The sequence below is a fragment of the Sinocyclocheilus grahami genome, unplaced genomic scaffold (assembly GCF_001515645.1).
Source record: "Sinocyclocheilus grahami isolate Dianchi unplaced genomic scaffold, SAMN03320097.WGS_v1.1 scaffold854.1, whole genome shotgun sequence".
Taxonomy (NCBI): Eukaryota; Metazoa; Chordata; class Actinopteri; order Cypriniformes; family Cyprinidae; genus Sinocyclocheilus; species Sinocyclocheilus grahami.
Genome location: NW_015506033.1, coordinates 415,017 through 435,982, shown reverse-complemented (window position 1 = coordinate 435,982; position 20,966 = coordinate 415,017). Strand labels below are relative to the sequence as shown.

At 37.8% G+C, this 20,966-nt stretch overlaps 2 protein-coding genes across 3 annotated transcripts; both read left to right on the top strand.

Moving 5' to 3' along the window:
- Positions 1-10,817: 10,817 nt before the first annotated feature.
- Positions 10,818-20,119, top strand: LOC107563034 (keratin, type I cytoskeletal 13-like). Of its 2 annotated transcripts, none has more exons than XM_016247808.1 (7): positions 10,818-11,234; positions 11,426-11,508; positions 11,607-11,763; positions 11,846-12,007; positions 12,107-12,232; positions 12,313-12,533; positions 20,109-20,119. In XM_016247808.1, exons 1-7 carry the CDS (start codon positions 10,833-10,835, stop codon positions 20,116-20,118), a joined length of 1,161 nt encoding a protein of 386 aa, XP_016103294.1. In that variant the 5' UTR covers positions 10,818-10,832; the 3' UTR covers position 20,119. The 2 variants fall into 2 exon arrangements, with proteins under 2 accessions (XP_016103294.1, XP_016103293.1); XM_016247807.1 differs by lacking the exon at positions 20,109-20,119 and adding an exon at positions 12,645-12,825.
- On the top strand, positions 18,795-20,929 carry LOC107563036 (keratin, type I cytoskeletal 13-like). Its single transcript, XM_016247811.1, has 7 exons — positions 18,795-19,226; positions 19,539-19,621; positions 19,696-19,852; positions 19,937-20,098; positions 20,192-20,317; positions 20,398-20,618; positions 20,750-20,929. Exons 1-7 carry the CDS (start codon positions 18,810-18,812, stop codon positions 20,889-20,891), a joined length of 1,308 nt encoding a protein of 435 aa, XP_016103297.1. The 5' UTR covers positions 18,795-18,809; the 3' UTR covers positions 20,892-20,929.
- Positions 20,930-20,966: the final 37 nt, after the last annotated feature.

The window sequence follows — 20,966 nt, the reverse complement described above, 5'->3', positions numbered from 1 at the left end:
ACTTACCAAAGCTCGCTTTGTTGTATTTTGTTGTAGATCAGGGGTTCTCAATTCCAGTCCTCGTGACCCACCGCTCTGCACATTTTGTGTGCAGTTGCTGCCTTAACATTTTGTTAAATCAACTTCAAAGTACAAGTCATTTCAAATCCCTATTTTAAAGGGTGCATCGGATGCCCATTTTCCACAAGTTGATATGATTCTTTAGGGTCTTAATGAAAAGTCTATAACATACTTTGGTTAAAAAACACGCTTTTTACACTGTCAAAATCAACTCTGATTTCAGCCCGCTGTTCTAGTCCATGTTGCTTTAAATGCTAATGAGCTCTTCTGACCCTGCCCCTCTCTTCCGTGGGGTGACGAGCAGACTGTAAACTTCAGCCGAGAAATTGGCTAACTAGCACGTTATTATGAAAGGTGATTTGCTAAGATTCATAAAAAACCCTTATACTCACTTCTTCTGTAGATGAAGCTGGATCACGAATGATTCGCACGAACGTAAACGCATTTAGGCAGATCGGGATTGGCGGATCCCCTTCAAAAACTAAAGTAACGTTAATCCACTGCGTCTTCAGCGGCTCAGATGTCGGGATTAAATGACGACTGCTTTATTCATTATTACATCCAACAACAAAACACCTCAATCGCTTAGGAGACATTCTTGTCTTCCCCTGCACCGGAGTCGACACAATGGCGGACAGCTCACTCAGGGCGGGTCGAAGGTTAGACGGCCTTGTCAATCAACTATCGTGGGATCGGCCTGTGCAGAACTACGTCACTCTGACAGGAATCTCAGAACAGCCTGATTTGAGAAAGGGGATTTAAAAAAAAAACACTGGGTGGATTTTTATCATTATAGGGTGGATGTGTACACACACTTCCAACACACATTTATGTTCAAACAACAACAAAAGTGAATTTTGCATCCGATGACCCCTATAAATCTTGGCTAGTGCTGAACTGCTCTCTTTACGTTAAGTTGACTTTACAATATTTGCAGTTTCAACTTTTTAAATTAATTTCAAATTTTTTAAATGAACTTTCTAGTTATGATAATGTAAACTTTATTTTAGAGATACAGATAAAAATGTACAACATTTGTTTGAAGCAACACAAGCGTCCATTATCCATGAGCCTTTAAAATCAGAAAATAACCTACCTGTAAAAACAGTGTTGCAGAAAAGTACCCAGAGGTACGTATTTTTATGAGACCAGGTTGCAAATAACAGAGTAAGAATTACAAATGGTTGGTTACTCTAACACAGTAGACTGATAAACTGCAATATATACAAATACTTTGATTCAGAAACCCATTCGATATTTTGATTAAAAAAAAGTGATGGTTTAAAGCAGGGGTGTCCAATCCTGCTTCTGGAGGGCCACTGTCCTGCAGAGTTTAGCTCCATCCTTAATTAAACACATCTGAATAACTAAGGTCTTACTGTAGGCAAACCAGCAACTTCCAGGCAGGTGAGTTGAGTCAAGTTATAGCTAAACTCTGCAGGACAGTGGCCCTCCAGGACTGAGTTTGGACACCTCTGGTTTAAAGTTTCCTATGCTAATTGTGTGAGTAATAGGGATGTAATCATGTACTCGGAGTTGGTTGAAAATCGATGCAAATATGTGATGATTCAAGTTGATTGTGACATTAAAGGGGTCCTATGATGCGATTTCAAGTTTTCCTTTCTCTTTGGAGTGTTACAAGCTGATTGTGCATAGATAAGATCCCTGAAGTTGCAAAGACTAAAGTCTCAAAACCAAAGAGATATTCTTTATCAAAATTAAGACTCTGCCACGCCCCCCTAAAACGGCACGTTCTAACACGCCCCCACATATCTACCTCACTATGTGGAAATATTTGCATAATGCGCCCAAATGTTCACGCAGAGAAAGAAGGCGTGGTTTCAGGAACAGCAGTTAGTGTTGAAGCAGCATGTCAGGGAGACGCTGTGTGTTTCTAGGCGAAAGCAAAAGCACTTTATTTGGCCTTCCGAAAGTAGATGCATTTAGGAATCTTTAAGATGACTTACAACAGAACAGCAATGCATTTTATGGACGACCGTTTCGTGAACCTAGGAGAGGAGGTCATTCTGACTTTGCTATGACAATCTGGCGCTTCTGAATCAGCTACTGTTTTGTTATTAGTTTAAGTATTTGCTATTGACTGTTCAAATGCGGAGTTTTGCGCATCGTGTGTGTGTGTGTGTGTGTGTGTGCACGCGCGCGTGTGTGTGTGTGTGTGTGTGTGAGGGGGTTTGTTGAAAACGAAGCGTTTGAGAGAGGTGGGGCATATACGACCAACAATAATGTACAGTATTTAAAAAATAATGTGTTTTTTGAACATTAAAGCATGTCAACATATTCTGATACACCAAATACACAAAATAATGATCTTTAAAAAAAGCATCATATGACCCCTTTAAACAAATCATGATACATGTTTTAAACAGCAGGGGCTGCTGAAGCTGTATGCTGTGACCTCGCTTTACAAGGACTATAGCATATTTTATTATAAAATAAATAAACTCAAATACTGTAGAAATGGAAAGTACTTCCATTGATTTTTCTTTTTCTTTTATTTGGTAGATTATTTAGTAAAAATACACTTAACTTTTAAATGAACTGCCCCCAACTGACTAATATTAAATGCAGCTTGCAGGCGCAATTAAACTTTAAATAAGGTGTTCCTGAATTATTTTTAAATCTCATGATATTGTTTTACCTCAGTCAGTTTATAATATCTAAATATTTTATAATTAAATATTCTATTCATAATAAATTACATTTACTTCCTCACATTAACATATCGTAGGAGAAGCGCTTGAAGCCCTTGAAGCGCTACTTGCTAAAAGGAGCTTGTGAAGTAATCCAAAGGTTTAAAGGTGCTCTTTGGTTGGGTTTGAAACAACTTTTGAAAAAACCAAATCCAAGGCACTTCTTCTGGTCCAAAAAAGGTTTAAAAGCCTTTATTCACATTCTGGCCATCACAATATAGGCATTAAAAGTTCTTAAAACTCTGCACACTGATGCATTTCACCCTTCGGCCTTCCTCAGAGTGTGTCAGGTCACCTTTAGGTCCTTTTTAGTTTTTTTTAGATTAGGTACTTTTAATGTCTATATTGAGATGGAATAATTGCTTTTTTAACTTTTTTGGACAAGAGGAAGTGCCTTGGATTCTCGTTTTCCTTTTTTTTTCTTTTTTAACATATTGTAAGAATTTTTTTTTTTATACATTTAATACAGCTGCATTTTGGACTACCTGTAGCTTGTTTATTGAGGATGCAGGACAACCAGCTAGCAGTGCATTACAATAGTCCAGTCTAGAGGTCATGAATGCATGAACTAGCTTTTCTGCATCAGAAACAGGTAACATGTTCCATAGCTTGGCGATGTTCCTAAGATGAAAGAATGCTGTTTTTGTAACATGAAATATGATTTTCAAAAGACAGGTTGCTGTCTAATATAACACCCAAGTTTTTGACTGTAGAGGAAGTAACAGTACATCCATCTAGTTGCAAATTGTAATCCAAGAGATTCTGTGTACTGCCTTTTGGTCCAATAAGTAATATCTCTGTCTTATCCGAAAATTATTGGTCATCTAATCTTTTACATCTTTAACACACTCTGTTAGCTTAAATAATTTAGAATTTTCACCTGGCCTTGTTGAAATATATAGTTGAGTATCATCAGTATAACAATGAAAACGAATCCCATATTTTCTAATAATTGAGCGTGCACATCATTAAAATGTGATCGGTTCATTTGAGCGTCAAGCTGAGAGACGTATCGAAACACAGGAGGTTATTATCAGCTGGTTCTGATCAGTGTCCAATCATCTGGAATTAGAAAAAATATTATACGTATTATTATAATTATTATATGAAATGTAAGTTTTAGGCTTACAATCAAGATTAGGTGCTTCTACACCCTTGTTAATCAGCTATCATTTCCCTTTGTTTTTAGGAATAAATTATGGGTAAGGTTAGGTTTAGGGGTGGGGATTGGGTTAAGTCTATATTTTTGGACAGTAATGTTGATCCAGGAACATGTCTTACTTGACAAAATCATGGCGACCATGTTTTATTCTAAACAAAACTTTTGGATTGAACTATTTTTACAGTTTACACCGAAAAAAATGTTTTGTTTTATAAGGGCAGGTGCGACAGGTGGGACTCAGTTTACGGTACTTCTCATTCATTACTATGGTATCCGTAAACGGTGATTGAGTGTCTTTTTGTATTTATTTAAATGCAGTCATATTACAGCCAATGAACATAACAGTAGTCATTTCCAACATATAGTATAGAACAATATTGAATATATACTACAATATGTAGAAAATGAGAATATACAGTAAAAAAAACTAATACAAGTAAAAATGTAAAATATAAAATAAGAAAAGAAAAGAAAAAAGAAAAATAAGAAGAAAAAAATGAAAAAGAAAAGAAAGAAAGAAAAGGTATTACAGAGATTGAGTGTCGCACAACTCTGACTGAAATTCAATGAAGTCAAGGCTGTAATGTGATTGGTTATTAAGGCACCGTGATCCAAGTTGACATTACGATTTCTCCAATAGTAAAATACAGACCCTCTAATCTCCCAATAGTAAGATAATCTCTGGCCCTACTTCCTCATTTCCTCGCTCCTATATCTTCCAGCCCATGACCCGGAAACCGATCGAACTCATCTAATGATACAAAAAAACAAAAAAAAACTTTAAAGTGGTTCAACTGTTGACTTATCTTAATAAGATATAGTTTATTTAGAACAGAAACACCAAATTTATCCTTCATCCAGGCTCAGACAGTCAAACAACATGTGCCTATAAAAAAAGAAAAACAATTATGTAACTTAATTAAATATACTTGTAAACAACACACACAAGCAATGATATTTCCTACACAACAGCCTCCTAACCCATTAATCATTCATCTGAGCTGCCTAAAAAATGACTAAAATGACTGGTGATCCTCACTGCAATGTGCTCAGCCATAGCCTACAAAAGGAGGTAAACATGAAATTGTTGGTTACTTGCTAATTACAGTTATGCCCAAAAATTTACACAACCCTTTTACAGACTTTTTGTTCATGATTAAAATATGACCTATTCATTCAACATATATATATAATTTTTTTTTTACTTGTAATCTGTAATCTTGTAATCTGTTACTTGTAAGCAATTTGCAATCGTAAAAACATAAACTTGTATATGAAATATATGATGGCCAATAAAATAAATGGCACTGAAAACGAGGTTGTGATGAGTAACACAGTGCGTTCAATGGATTGCACAGTTTACCAAAATGTAGTTGTTCGGCTGACAAAAACATCTTTAAGTCACAAAAGAAAAACGTTAACAATTGTTTGAATCGTAGTCTCTTAAGTTATATTAAGAAGTTTCTTGTGTTCATCTAGTTTAAATAGAACCAACTTTACTGAAAAAACTGGCGAAGTTTAGTTCATGCTTCGTCAACAGCCATAGAAAACAGCTCTGGGGCCTGTACCATGATGGTGGCTGAACAAACTTGGGGTTACAGGATCAGTTTTGAGTTGACAAAACCAAACCAGTCCAATCCGGCTTTGTTGGTACCATGAAGCTCATCATCAACTTTCTCTGTCAACTAAGGCTTGATCCTGAGTTAATGGAGCATGTGCACACGAAAGAGTGGCATCAGTAATGAACAGCCAATCAGATGCCTTGAAACTGTGATTCACTTCTTGAGAGAGAGTCAGTGCGATTCACTACCAAAGATTAAAATATTGAATAATATGAAGAATTTAAACACATTTACAAGATTAAACGATCTATCCATGAAAGACGAAAACTTAAAGAAAACATCTTGCCTTATAAGTGCAAGAAAAAGTTGTAATGTTAGTTCATAGAGTTGATAATAATTATAGGTATAAAAACAATTAACAATCTAAGCTCATATGTAGTCATGTTTAAAGCTATTGATTCTAAAATGTATTTATATAGCATATTATCTATATGTTTATATAATTTAAAATAAAAGCTTACTAATTACTATTAAACTAGGATTAAGGGTATAATAATTATATAAATCATATAAAATAATTGTAAAAAATAATCAAATTATTTGAAAAATCTGAATTCTGACAATTTTATCTTTAAAATGTTTTACTATGTAGTGTCCTTTAATTTGGCGTAAGAGAAACTGGGGGAGTGGCTTTATTGCGTCAGACATGTGTCACTTTGCTTGAAGCTGATTGGTCAAATTTCACTTTGAGATCTCTAAACCAGAACGTAACCTGCCCCAGAGCAGGTTAGCTGTGGAGTGTAAATTACTAAGGCAATGAATGCCGCTAAAAGCCAAGCCACTTTCATGGTACCTAAAACCCAGGATTGGTGCAAACTAAACTGAAACTTACCTGGCTAGCCAGCCAATCTGGCTTCATGGTACAGGCCCCTGGTGTCGTCTAACTCTAGATAACTCACTTACTTTACTCAGTAACGAATACCAACTCATATGCACGAGGCCTGACTGACTAAACTGCCAGTGGGCAGGAAAATGGCGAGCCTGCTCAGCAAAGCCAACTGATTACACACTTTAACAGGAAAATACACATTTAATCGCTCAAATTTCCCATCTTAACAATGTTTAACAGGCGGAGAAACACATTTTTGTCAAATGGGACTTGTACATTGCAATCTGCAGTGCTAATGCAGCAAAGCATCGTATCAAATGCAAAACTTGAAAGGTAAACACACTTGGAAAAACAATGAAAGAACATACTGAAACTCAGTTTATTTTCTTTATTCACAAGTTGATTCTGCTAAAATGGATGATTATCTCCCTAAAATTATGTTACACAAGTATTCAGATCCTCTTCCACGACACGTTGAATATGTTTCTTTGTGCCAACCCAACGGACAGTTTCAAATTCATGAGTTGTTCATCTGAAATTCCTCCGCCATTTAGTTAGTTCGCTGTATAGTCTGCCCGTGGTGCCTTGTTTGATGTAGCAATGAGATATCTAAGTATAAGTCTAGATTTGCTGAATATGTTTTTTGTTGGTGGAAAGCACTCTGATATTGAATTTACAAATTTGACTCCTGCGCATTAATCCATGTTCAGAGATCTGGCCATTAGTGCCAATAAGTTAGAAATTAAAATGTTAAGTTCATTGAATTAATTTGGGATCCTTGAATTTAAATTACATTAAAGGGGTCATATGATGCTTTTTAAAAGATCATTATTTGGTGTATTTGGTGTAACAGAATATGTTGACATGCTTTAATGTTAAAAAAACACATTATTTTTCAAATACTGTACATTATTGTAGGTCCTCTATGCCCCGCCTCTCTCAAACGCTTCATTTTCTACAAAGTCCCTCCTTCCGACAAGCGCAGTCTGCTCTGATTGGCCAGCTGATCCAGTGTATTGGGATTGGCCGAACACCGCAAGCACTCGTCGGAAATGTAACGCCCCTTACCATAATCACGAGCTTCAGCTTTCAAAATAAATGTAAAGACAGAGCCCGAAAGGGGAACAGAGTCGCGTGACAGACACAGTGATGAAGCTGGTATGTGTTTGCAGTACACAAGCCACGGTTAAGACAGCTGACTCCACTGTGACGTAACCCTCTCTCTCTCGCGCGCGCTTGCTCTCTCTCGCGCTGTCTCTCTCGCTCTCTCTCTCTCTCTCTCTCAATAGCAAATACTTAAACTAATAACAAAACAGTAGCTGATTCAGAAACACCAGATTGTCATAGCAAAGTCAGAATTACCTCCTCTCCTAGGTTCACGAAATGGTCGTCCATAAAATGCATTGCTGTTCTGTTGTAAGTGATCTTAAAGATTCCTAAATGCATCTACTTTCGGAAGGCCAAATAAAGTGCTTTTGCTTTCGCCTAGAAACACACAGCGTCTCCCTGACATGCTGCTTCAACACTAACTGCGGTTACTGAAACCACGCCTTCTTTCTTTGTGTGAACATTTGGGTGGCATTATGCTAATATTTCCACATAGTGAGGTAGATATGTGGGGGCGTGTTAGAACTTTGTGGGGGCGTGTTAGAGTCTTAACTTTGATAAAGAATATCTCTTTGGTTTTGAGACTTTAGTCTTTGCAACTTCAGGGATCTTATCTATGCACAATCAGCTTGTAACACTCCAAAGAGAAAAGAAAACTTGAAATCGCATCAGATGACCCCTTTCAACTGACTTAAAAAAAAATCAAGTCTCATATAACTTATTAAAAAAAAGGTGAAATTGCTTAAAATATTTGTATGATTTAAAGTAACTTAAAAACATATGTTGTCGTGACTTTTTCATCCTATCATAGGGAGCAATGAACACTGTGTAGGGAGCCTGTCAATCGGAACACAGCTCTCTTCTAATGAGCTGGTTATCTAAATCAGGTGCGTTAAGAGAGACATGCAAAATATGCAGAGTGGTGGGTCGCCAGGACTGGATATTGAGAACCACTGTTGTAGATCATTTAACCATTGCTGCCTCAGAAGCCTGTCCGAAATCAGTTTCGTGAGGTACCTTTGTGCATAAACGCTGCCTGTAAAGTCATTGCCTGATAAGGCAGCAAGGCAAGAAGTCAGCAAGTTTGGTGTTAGTTTCTTGTGCCCGTTCCCTCTGAGTCCCATGTTGTTGTTTCATTTGGACTATTAATAAACCCCTTTTCACTTAGTTCCTCATTTTGTCCTGCATTTCTTGTTGCCCACATGACTACCACTATCTATAGACAAAAAATATGTTTCTCCATGTAAGGACATTTACTGTATTTAAGTGAAATAAATGTTTTTGCAAGCAACATATAAATTGGAAAAAACATGAAATGGCCCAAAAATGTCTCCATGAGTGGCTATGAAATGACGGCAGCATTCAAGTTGTGTACGGCTGCATGCACTGCCATTGCAGTGAATGGGATGCTAAACAGACCGCTTTCTTCAGGTATTTTAGACCTCCTTTGTTTAATCCAATGATTTAAGCACTCAGTGGAAATAATGGCATGAAAATGTGTTTCATTTTCATTAACAAGTTCAGTAATAGGCGAATCCTGGTGGCAGAGCAGTGATATTGCAAACTTGCATTCTTAGTGTACTTACCACCGCAGAAACAACGGCAAATAGTTTTTTTGAATGCCTAGTAATTAATGACTGCACATCGTTTTCTTCAGCAACCTTGTTGATCCTGCCTGTAAGATAACACAACATGGCAGAGATACAACAGGTCAGTGCTGAATACTTATACAATCCCATGAGAGTCTGTTACATTGTAGAGAATTGTATAGTCTTTCATTCCATTTGTGAACATCACTCCTGGTCTACTTTAGAGAATCTGTGGAGCTGTGTGGTATTCTTCCGGTTTGGCAGCTGTAATCTGATGCCCCAAGCATTTTTCCTTTAATTAATGACAACTGTTCTTAAAAGCACTCTGCTACACTGACATCTCTACTCACAGTTGAATTATTTTATTTTTATTTTTGTTTTACAAAAGAACTTAAGAAATATTTATACGTTTTATATAGCATTATAAATAAAGTTTAACATGCATTTAATCTTAATATCATTTCAGACCAAGGAAATCCCAAATGTTAAAAAAATTTTAACACATAATTTTAGTAATTCTCTGGCTGCTAAAAATGCATACACAGCAGATTCAGGGCATTGATAAAGCTGACTTAGGCTAAACATTTCATTCAGATCTACAGCGAAAAACAGCTGTTTGTTTAAACTAAAACCGTTTACGTATGCAATATATGGGTTGCATATCCAAATTAGGTTTATGATGATTTATAACTATCTTTGATGTTTCTTGCACGATCACAAGTGAAATTTCAGCATAATTTAAAGGCTTTTGGAGTTACATTATACCTGCCTGTTCACTTTCAACCTGAAGACTAACTCTAACACTTCCTTGTCTGTTTCTGTCATTAAGTTGGTCAGAGTTATTTGCCCAGTGGGTTTATAGGCTGAGGGGTAAGCAATTTAATACATATTGAACAAAAACAGATTAAATCTAAGTTATTCTAATCAATGCATTATGTAACTGAAATAACACAGATAAAATCTAGAGGCCCACATTGTAATGAATCTAATGAAAAGAAAAGTGTTTGTTGTACTGTCATCCTACCGCATTCTCTACAGATACTACCCGTATAAATGATCTGCTCTGGAGTCAAACCTTCACGATGTACACTCAAACATAATGAAATGTGATGTTCAGTAGATAAAACAGGTTTAGCATGCCTGAGGCGGGTTCTGTCTGATCTGATAAGTTTTCTACAAAGGGTGGAAATGGTTTCATTCCAGGCAGAAATTGTAGTTTTATGTGTGACAAATGCTAGAAATTTTGATGTGCAGTTGTTCATTTTCTAAAGTTCTAATTTGAATGTAATTTTTAATTTTAAACGGAAGTGCATTTAACAATTCTACAATCCATTAATTTTAATATCTCTGGATTTTTCATATTTGTCAGAATTTTAAGAAATACAAATAATAACCTACCTACTATGCAACAGAGCAGTGGCTATTACGCATGACGTTACATTTATATAATATATTTTGCAGAGACGGAAAAGTCACAGCAGTGTTTAGACTGACAAGAGGTGACAGGTGAAACTCACATAATTTTTTTCTTGGGAAATTCTAAATGATAACATACCATTCAAATCTGTCTTCAGCCACGCCTACTGCCTTGGGGAACGGAGAAATAGTTTCACTCTCCATCACCTAAGGCAATCTTTACAGTCCCTCCCCCATTTGTCCAGATAAAAGGAACAGGGGTCGTCTTCTCCTCACTCATCCGCTCACTGATTCTCCAGCCAGAGCAGACAACGACAGCAAGCCTCCTTCGAAACGATGTCTTCTTTTTCCACACGTAGCTACATGTCCTCAGGAGCATCTTCTCGCTTCTCTGTCTCTGGTGGCGGAGCTATCACAGCCATGCGTGCCGGAAGTGTGTACGCAGGAGCAGGAGGATCTGGGGTCCGTATCTCTAGTGCCTCTGCTTCTCGTTCCTTCTCTGCTGGTGGTGGTGCTGGCTTCAACTTGTCTGATGCCGTTGATGTGTCCGCAAATGAGAAAGCCACCATGCAAAACCTCAATGACCGTCTGGCCTCCTACCTGGAGAAGGTGCGCTCCCTCGAGAAGGCTAATGCTGATCTTGAGCTGAAGATCCGGCAGTTCCTGGAGAGCAAGGCGACTCCTGCTGCTTGTGACTACAGTGCCTATTACGTTACAATCAGTGACCTTCAGGCCAAGGTATGTGACTTAACTATTGAACATTTTAGTCAAGTCAACCATTAAACTGCCTTTAGACAAAAGTTAACCAAATGCCAATATCCCAACTTTCTTCTTATTAAATTACATGTATTCAAATAGTGTCAAATACATTTCTCAAGTACTCAGGAAAGAGTGATCTAAAACTGCATCTTCATTCTGTGCCCCTGAAGATTCAACATGCCACTGGTGTAAATGGAGGCATCTACTTGAGCACTGACAATGCCAAGCTGGCTGCAGATGACTTCAGGGTCAAGTAAGTCTGCTACTTTAAGGCTTGCACTATAAAAAAAAAACAACAACACATTTTTATTAATGATCCAAAACATTTATAATGAATTCATTTTTGCGCAGATATGAGAATGAGCTGAGCATGAGGCAGTCTGTAGAGGCAGACATTGCTGGCCTGAGGAGGGTGCTGGATGAGCTGACAATGGCCAGATCTGACCTTGAGATGCAGATTGAGGGTCTAAAAGAAGAGCTGATCTTCCTCAAGAAGAACCACGAGGAGGTAAGTTGGTGCTCGGTTCTCACGCGATAGCTGTGAAATGAATGTCAGGCAAATGCTCAGTGGTTTGTTATTGCATCTTTAGGAACTCTTGGCAGCGCGCACACAGATGAGCGGACAGGTCAACGTAGAGGTAGATGCAGCACCACAGCAAGACCTGACAAAGATCATGGCTGAAATCCGTGAGCACTACGAGGCCATTGCTACCAAGAACCGCAAAGATCTTGAGGCTTGGTTCCAGGCTAAGGTAAAATGACAATTAGTCCATAAAATTTGCAAAGTAATATTGTATGCAAATCCAACAAAAGACTTATCTGACTGCTTTCCAATGGATTTCCTCTCATAGAGTGAAACCCTCAACAAGGAAGTTGTTGTGAGCACAGAAACCATTCAAACATCCCGATCTGAAATCACAGAGCTTAAACGCACACTCCAAAGTCTTGAAATCGAGCTACAATCACAACTCAGTATGGTAAGCAAGCAGAGATGACTCTTGTAAACGTTGGTCAACACATTGCATAGAACGCAGAGTAACTAACATTTCCCCAATAGAAAGCATCGTTGGAAGGCACTTTGGCAGAAACACAGGCCCGCTACTCCGCAATGTTGTCCGACTACCAGTTCCATGTGACCAGCATGGAGCAGCAGCTGGTGCAGCTTCGTGCCGATCTGGAGCGTCAACGGCAAGAGTATCAGATGCTTCTGGACATCAAGACCAGACTGGAGATGGAGATTGCAGAGTACAGAAGACTGCTGGATGGAGAGGCTACAAGGTGAGACACAACTACAATACAAAATCTATTAAAATAGCATGTAGATTAAACATTAACTTTATAATTTTTAAGTGAGCATTATTTAATACTCTTTGTTTTCTACCTCTGCAGTGTCACAAGCACAAGCAAAACCTCAACTACACGCAAAGTGGTAACCATTGTGGAACAGGTGGTGGATGGCAAAGTGGTCAGCTCATCCTCACAGTCTAGCGAGTCTGTGTCTCAAAAGCTCTCTTGAGCAAAAGCTATCTACATAAGAGTGATGAAAAGCCAATAAACTGGTCTAACTGTGCATTTTTGTGTCTGTCTTGTTTTGATGTCATTTGCACCCTACATAATATCTACTCATATTTTGACAAATATGAAAATCAATAACTCATATAAATAGGTTGACACAACTAACTCAAAGGGGAGGGATGTTCGTGCGCTTACGCGTGCCTCAAAAGAGGGCTTACAATGACTTACAAAGATACATAATAGCTACAAGTGTATGCACTACTTGCTTTATGCAAGCACTATATAGGATAAATCACTATACAGGATTTACCCTATTATACTTTATCGACACGAATTGATAGGTGAAACAATAAACAGCCAACCACAAATAGTCTATAAACAAAGCATCAGGCTGTCTTTGAGTTCACATGAACAACGGTTAAAGTTACTCATCGTCAGGCTACAGAAGAATACCATAATTCCTCCGTTCAATTAGGCTTAAGACATCGAGAGTCACGCAGACTTCTAACACCCCAGCCACAACACATAATTGCGAATAACATGCCTTACCTTAAAACAGAATCGACCACAGAGTCCAGCATTTATATTTTTTCTACGAACCTTTGAGTTAACATGTACTAAACATGAGTGGAATTTGCACCGCAGCGCCCCCACACCTTGATGCTCATGACAAGAATAGCATGTATAGTTATCTTTATTGAAGTGAATTAGGTTTAAATCGCCGTCATGCATGAATGAATGATATTTTTGCAATTTTACACATAATAATCCACGATGATCACATTACACAAAACTGAAATTGCACGTCAAAATAACACATTGTCAATATTTTTTGAGACCCCCCCCCAAATTTCACAAATCCCGTTTTCAGGAGAGCCCATGTCTTATTAAGGGGAGCCGAGCTCCCCCTAGCTCCCCCGTAGTTGGCACCCTGCTCTAAATCATAAACATCTTAAAGACATCTTCTAAACGTCTATTTGACATCTGATAGGAAGCGTCCAATAGACGTATTGCAGACGAGCAAACACTTTAAAAAAACAAGTCTTGCAGACGTCAAATAGACGTCTCCGTGATGTACAGGGTATCAGGGTATAAACCAAATCATGATATGCAAAACTGAATTCTTTCTACAATTTTTGTCAATTAAGCCAAATCTCATAAATAATAACAATAATAATAATAATAATAAATCTCTGTTCTTCTCTCTATGTTAAATGTCATATGTCAAATGTCACCTGACCAAACCGGAAAGCAAGTCTGTTCATATCCGCTTATCGGGGAAAATATTAACAGCAGTATGAACTGATGGTGATATCTATGCACTTTTAAGGTAATCAGCTAACATACTGTAGCTACTTGGTTTTATTGCTGGCATTTTATTCCATTTTAATATCAGAATGTTAGTGAGAAAAATTAAAATAAACTTTTAGATATCTTTCTGCATACAGTATGTCATGGGTATCGGGTATGATTATCTTTGGTATCTCATTTGAAGGCATCTGTATCTTCAATACATAAGTTTGTTGCACATCACACCCCATCTATTATCATAAGTCTAGCTAACTCTTGACTCATAGTATTGCGCTACTGCAAATATCAATACTCCTGTATGATGTCTCAGTCCCATACATAATGTATGGGAGTCATCACTCCAATGTGATAGTTTGTTTTGTTCTTAATTCATAAAACAAAGTTGTACAAAAACATCCGCGAAATAATTAAATAAAAACTTAGTTGATTACTGGATATGATGAAGACAGTGTTTCACAGCTATACATCACCAGTGTTTAGTAATTTACATAATTACTTGTTTTTTACATGGTCTAATTGCTTGAGGGATGTTTTTTTATCCCCCCAAATTCAGAAACATGGATCGCAAAATCATTTACATTACGTTAACATGGCCACTCTATATTAAGAATATATAGTCAGAGCTAAATGGTATGACACACAGTAAGGTATTTGAAAGGAAGCTTTAAAAGAGAAAAAAAAAATTGAGGAGAATCAATAAATTATGAATAATTTACTGCCATTTTTAGAATATGTAATCCATATAAAAGTAACTGTAACCTGATTATAAGCATTTTAAAATGTAATATAATCCAGTTACAGATTTTTTTAAATTTGATTACATAATCCAGAACATGTAATCAGTTTCTACCCAGCACTGATCTAAGTTTCTCTGATCCTCATCAAATTAAATCAGGTAATCAACAGACCAAGGATGGAAGAAATTAATCAATATTAACATTAGCATGAAGTATATTTAAAACTGTTTGCCTATAAAAGCACTGAAGGTATGTTAGCAATACTTCTGAATTGACATAGGCTGGTAAAGGTTGCAGGGTCAAACCTTAAAGGTCCCCTGAAATGCTTAGAAACACGCAGCGTTACTTTATGTGTTGACGTCATTTTAACTGAAACAGGAAGACAGGGCGGGACATATCAAGCAGCCCCGCCCCTTTTTAAAATAGCCAATAGCATTTATTTACAGGTACATCTCAATAAATTAGAATGTCGTGGAAAAGTTCATTTATTTAAGTAATTCAACTCAAATTGTGAAACCCATGTATTAAATAAATTCAATGCACACAGACTGAAGTAGTTTAAGTCTTTGGTTCTTTTAATTGTGATGATTTTGGCTCACATTTAACAAAAACCCACCAATTCACCATCTCAACAAATTAGAATATGGTGACATGCCAATCAGCTAATCAACTCAAAACACCTGCAAAGTAGTGTTGGGTCGTTCTTGATCTTTAATGTGACTCGGGAAGAACGAATTGTCTCGGGGAGTGATTCGTTCAGTCACGCATGCGCAACATCCTATAGGTTCTAAAGAAATATCTTGGCTTGTTTTCTCAGCTTACAACAAACTTTTTAGTTTTGAGGTAATTAATGCACTATTTTTAATTTGGGAATCAGGATCAAAGGAGCTGGATGATATCTTAAAACTGTTAACTCTTTTTGGCCTATTTCATCTTCACAAATGTAAAGTTACTGATTGTATGCCCAATTTTAGGATTTTTTGTATTGATTTGAAATTATTTTCTTAATCTCTCTGCTCATCACTTAATAAGAAAGCTGTTAAAACTACTGTACTGATGGAAAAAAATATTGACTTTGATGTAAGGGTTACCTCCTGTGTATTCTTTGAAGTTGACATTTTGTGTGTAATTTTCCATTTAAGTTATTTTGTATTTTCATTTATTTATGATTTATTTATATTAAAAAAAAGATGTTTAACTTTTTAATTATTTGTTTTTGTTCTGTTTATATTTCATTTTTATTATTCTTTATGTATTTATTGTTTTGTATTCTGGGTGTGTGTATTTTATTGCTATGACTGTATCCCCTGTGAATGTTATATCTTCAATAAAAATAAAAAAAAGAACTAATCAATTCTCTTTCCGGCGCAGACTGCATTGGTTAAAGCTTACGGGGCTGTCACGTGATGAACGAACAAATCGGAAAACCCGAAGACTTGTCAGATAAGAGGTGAGGTAAACAAATCATAGACTGAAGACTCAGGTAAACAATGAATTAATCTTTTCTGTTACTTATTGCAGTTTTGTATTGTTTGTAGTGTGATCAACGTTTGCGTTAGTAGATGTGTTAGGGAAGTAACACGTAACATTTTAATTGTATTTTGCTAAAATGAACGAAATGACTCCAAAAAAAGTGACTCAAAAAAATGACTCAAAGGTCCGAGTAGGTAAAATGATCCGAACTTCCCATCACTACACCCAAAAAACTTTAATTTTGATTTCATGGGGACTTTAAAGGGTCATAACTCTGTGGCCTTCAGCAAAGGACATAACCCTAGGTAGTGCTATAGGCAGTGTTCGAACTATACCGTGGACTTTGGGACTTTGATTTTTTTTTATAACTGGGTGAGGGGGTGTCGTGCGCTTGCGCGTGCATTTTGAGGGCTTACAATGTCTTATAAAGATACATAACAGCTACAAGTGTATGCACTACTTGCTTATATGCAAGCACTATATATAGGATAAATCACTATACAGGATTTACCCTATTATACTTTTTCGATACAAATTGATAGGTGAAACAATAAACAACCACCCACAAATAGTCTATATACAAAGCATCAGGCTGTCTTTGAGTTCACATGAACAATGGTTAACGTAAAGTTACTCGTCGTCAGGCTACAGAAGAATACCATAATTCCTCCGTTCAATTAGGCCCAAGACATCGAGAGTCACGCAGACCTATAACAACCCAGACACAACACATAATTGCGAATAACATGCCTTACCTTAACACAGAATCGACCACAGACAGAGTCCAACGTTTATATTTTTTCTACGAATCTTCGAGTTAACGTACTAAACATGAGTGGAATTTGCACCGCAGCGCCCCCACACCTTGATGCTCATAACAAGAATAGCATGTATAGTTATCTTTATTGACGTGAATTAGGTTTAAATCGCCGTCATGCATGAATGAATATTTTTGCAATTTTACACATAATAATCCACGATGATCACATTACACAAAACTGAAATTGCACGTCAAAATAACACATTGTCAATATTTTTTTTGAGACCCTCCAAAATTTCACAAATCCCGTTTTCAGGTCTTATTAAGGGGAGCCGAGCTCCCCCTAGCTCCCCCGTAGTTCACACCCTGGCTATAGGCTATCACCAACAATTTCAAACTTTTCCTCAATATAAAAAACCTGATTCAACAATGTGCCTCCAGAAACAGGGTTGGGAAGCTGTAACTGTCTCTAGGTAACTGTCCCTGCAGCAAGTGTTGTGCAACAAAGTCCATTTTGTTGCATGACCACAGTACATGCCGAGAGGGACCCAGCAAAGTTTCTGGACACTGCCTCCTGTTGGTCAAAAGGTGTAACGTAGGGTTGATTCTGTACCTTGAACATAATATGAGTCAGAATAAACTGAGCAAAATCTAAATCACTCAAGAATTAGTTCTAATTGCAAATGTTAGGAATTGATATAATATAACCCCACGCTCAAAATACTTAAAAGTTGCAAAACACAACATTGTTGAACTCAAATATAAAACTTTCTATTTGCCTATTGAAATATAAACATTCCAACCTGTAACAACAAGCCTGATTATCATTAGCAGGTCATCCGAAACCCACTTCAGACAAGCTAAACCTGCTTTTAATTGCTTGGTTTTTAATATAGCTCATTTTGATGCAACAGTAAGGACAGTAGGTAACAAGTGCACTGTTTAAATGTAGTATCTGTAAAAAGGAATTCATATAAAACACACGCAAACTAGGTAATGGATTTTTAATCAATGCCTAGAACTGATCGTTTATATTATTAATAAAATATTCAAAAAAATACTCACTTTGGAAGTCCACATTTGTACATGCTTTAAATGACAGCAACCACCATGCGTAATGGAAAACGGATTTTTATTTTAAAAGAAGTCCAACATTTACCCCACAAATCATTTAAAAATTGGCCAATTATGAACAACTGGAATAAAGAAATGATGAATACCTAGCAAAGAATAATAAAATGTCTGTGTCCAACACACACACACACACACACACACACACAAATCGTATAGGCTTTGATTATGCTTTTTATTTATGTTCAACAACAAAGTGATATATGGGGTCCAATGACTGTTTGCTATATGTATTGAATATATTTAAATATATGACAACCAATATACTGTGCATTCCTAAAGCAAACAGTAAAAGTTTCATTGAAGTAGAAAGAAAGAGTTGATTTAACAAACTAACTTATCCAAAAAAAAAACATTTGAGTCAATCCATGATATCATGCTGATGGCAATCTTTAAGGAATTTCAGAAGAATTTCAGTGAAACTCTAAAACGTTAACATACCATGCAGACCTGTCTTCAGCCACGCCTACTGCCTTAGGGAAAGGGGTAATAGTTTCTTGTTCCACCCCCTTAGGCATTCCATCTAGTCCCTCCCCATTTGTCCATATAAAAGGACAGGGGTCGTCTTCTCCTCACTCATCCGCTCACTCATTCTCCAGTTGAGAACAACAGCAAGCCTCCTTCAAAATGATGACTTCTTCTTCTTCCAGCCGCACCTACATGTCTTCAGGAGGTTCTTCTCACTTTGGTGGTGGAGCTGGTCGTGTCACAGCCATGCGTGCCGGTAGTGTGTATGGAGGAGCAGGAGGATCTGGGGTCCGTATTTCTAGCGCCTCTGCTTCTCGTTCCTTCTCTGCTGGTGGCGGTGCTGGTTTCGGAGGTGGTTTCAACTTGGCTGATGCCATTGATGTGTCTGCAAACGAGAAAGCCACCATGCAAAACCTCAATGACCGTCTGGCCTCCTACCTGGAGAAGGTGCGCTCCCTCGAGAAGGCTAATGCGGATCTTGAGCTGAAGATTCGCCAGTTCCTGGACAGCAAGACGGCCCCCTCTGCTCGTGACTACAGTGCCTATTACGCTACAATCAGTGACCTCCAGGCCAAGGTACATGACTTACCTATAAAACATGATAGTCAAGTTAATCATTAAACTACCTTTAGACAGTAATTAACTAATTTGCAATATCCCATGGTTCCTCATTTCAAAGCATATATTCAAACCATTTGATGCAAATTGAATTTCTTAATTATGCAACTGCAAGAGAGATCTAAATTTGATTACCATAGATTTTCATTTATTAATTTTTTACCAACATGCATCATTATCTCATGGTTCCTAATTTGCAAAGCATGTGAAAAATACTGTATTTCTCAAGAATGTAATTTGACCCTTTTTTTCCATTCTGTGCTGCTGAAGATCCAGGATGCCACTCGTGTTAATGGCGGCCTCTATCTGAGCACTGATAATGCCAAACTGGCTGCTGATGACTTCAGGGTCAAGTACGTATAGCAACCTAAACAAAAAACATTTGTAAAGGGCCCAAAGTATTTAAATCCGTTTCTTTTTTGCGCAGATATGAGAATGAGCTGAGCATGAGGCAGTCTGTAGAGGCAGACATTGCTGGCCTGAGGAGGGTGCTGGATGAGCTGACAATGTCCAGATCTGACCTGGAGATGCAGATTGAGGGTCTAAGAGAAGAGCTGATCTTCCTCAAGAAGAACCACGAGGAGGTCCGTTGGTGCTTGGTTCACACTCGATAGTTCATCTTAAAATGTGTCAGGCAAATGCTCAGTGGTTTGTTATTGCGTCTTTAGGAACTCTTGGCAGCGCGTGCACAGATGAGCGGACAAGTCAACGTAGAGGTAGATGCAGCACCACAGCAAGACCTGACAAAGATCATGGCTGAAATCCGTGAGCACTACGAGGCCATTACTACCAAGAACCGCAAAGATCTTGAGGCTTGGTTCCAGGCTAAGGTAAAATCAGATGTTTTTAAAGAAAGGGCAATATTTTAATGTAAAACAACAGACGACTTATCTGACTGCTTTGCTATGGATTTCCTCTCATAGAGTGAAACCCTCAACAAGGAAGTTGTTGTGAGCACAGAAACCCTTCAAATATCCCGATCTGAAATCACAGAGGTTAAACGCACACTCCAAAGTCTTGAAATCGAGCTACAATCACAACTCAGTATGGTAAGCAAGCAGAGATGACTCTTGTAAACGTTGGTCAACACATTGCATAGAACGCAGAGTAACTAACATTTCCCCAACAGAAAGCATCGCTGGAAGGCACTTTGGCAGACACACAGGCCCGCTACTCCGCAATGTTGTCCGACTACCAGTTCCAGGTGACCAGCATGGAGCAGCAGCTGGTGCAGCTTCGTGGCGATCTGGAGCGTCAACGGCAAGATTATCAGATGCTTCTGGACATCAAGACCAGACTGGAGATGGAGATTGCAGAGTACAGAAGACTGCTGGATGGAGAGGCTACAAGGTAAGAAACAAATAAAACACAGTCTCTTAATAACAACATTTAAATAGTGTCACATTTTTGGTTTATTATAATAAACAGAATTAAAGTGAGATGGAGATTTCTGTAATATTCTTTGTTTTCTACCTCTGCAGCCTCTCTACTTCAAGCACAAGCACAAGCACATCCTCGACTACACGCAAAGTGGTAACCATTGTGGAAGAGGTTGTGGACGGCAAAGTGGTCAGCTCATCCTCCCAGTCTAAAAGCGAGGTCTCGTCTCAGAAGCTCTCTTGAGCAAAAACAGCCAAACTTAGAGTGATGAAAAACCAATAAACTGCACTAATGGTGCACTAACTTTGCATTCCTAGC

Coding starts and splice junctions, on each gene's coding strand:
- LOC107563034 (XM_016247807.1), top strand. CDS start 10,833: ATGTCTTCTTTTTCCACACGTAGCTACATGTCCTCAGGAGCATCTTCT. Junction 11,764..11,845: donor TCAAGAAGAACCACGAGGAG/GTAAGTTGGTGC, acceptor TTGCATCTTTAG/GAACTCTTGGCAGCGCGCAC. Junction 12,534..12,644: donor CTGGATGGAGAGGCTACAAG/GTGAGACACAAC, acceptor CTACCTCTGCAG/TGTCACAAGCACAAGCAAAA.
- LOC107563036 (XM_016247811.1), top strand. CDS start 18,810: ATGATGACTTCTTCTTCTTCCAGCCGCACCTACATGTCTTCAGGAGGT. Junction 19,227..19,538: donor TCAGTGACCTCCAGGCCAAG/GTACATGACTTA, acceptor GTGCTGCTGAAG/ATCCAGGATGCCACTCGTGT. Junction 19,853..19,936: donor TCAAGAAGAACCACGAGGAG/GTCCGTTGGTGC, acceptor TTGCGTCTTTAG/GAACTCTTGGCAGCGCGTGC.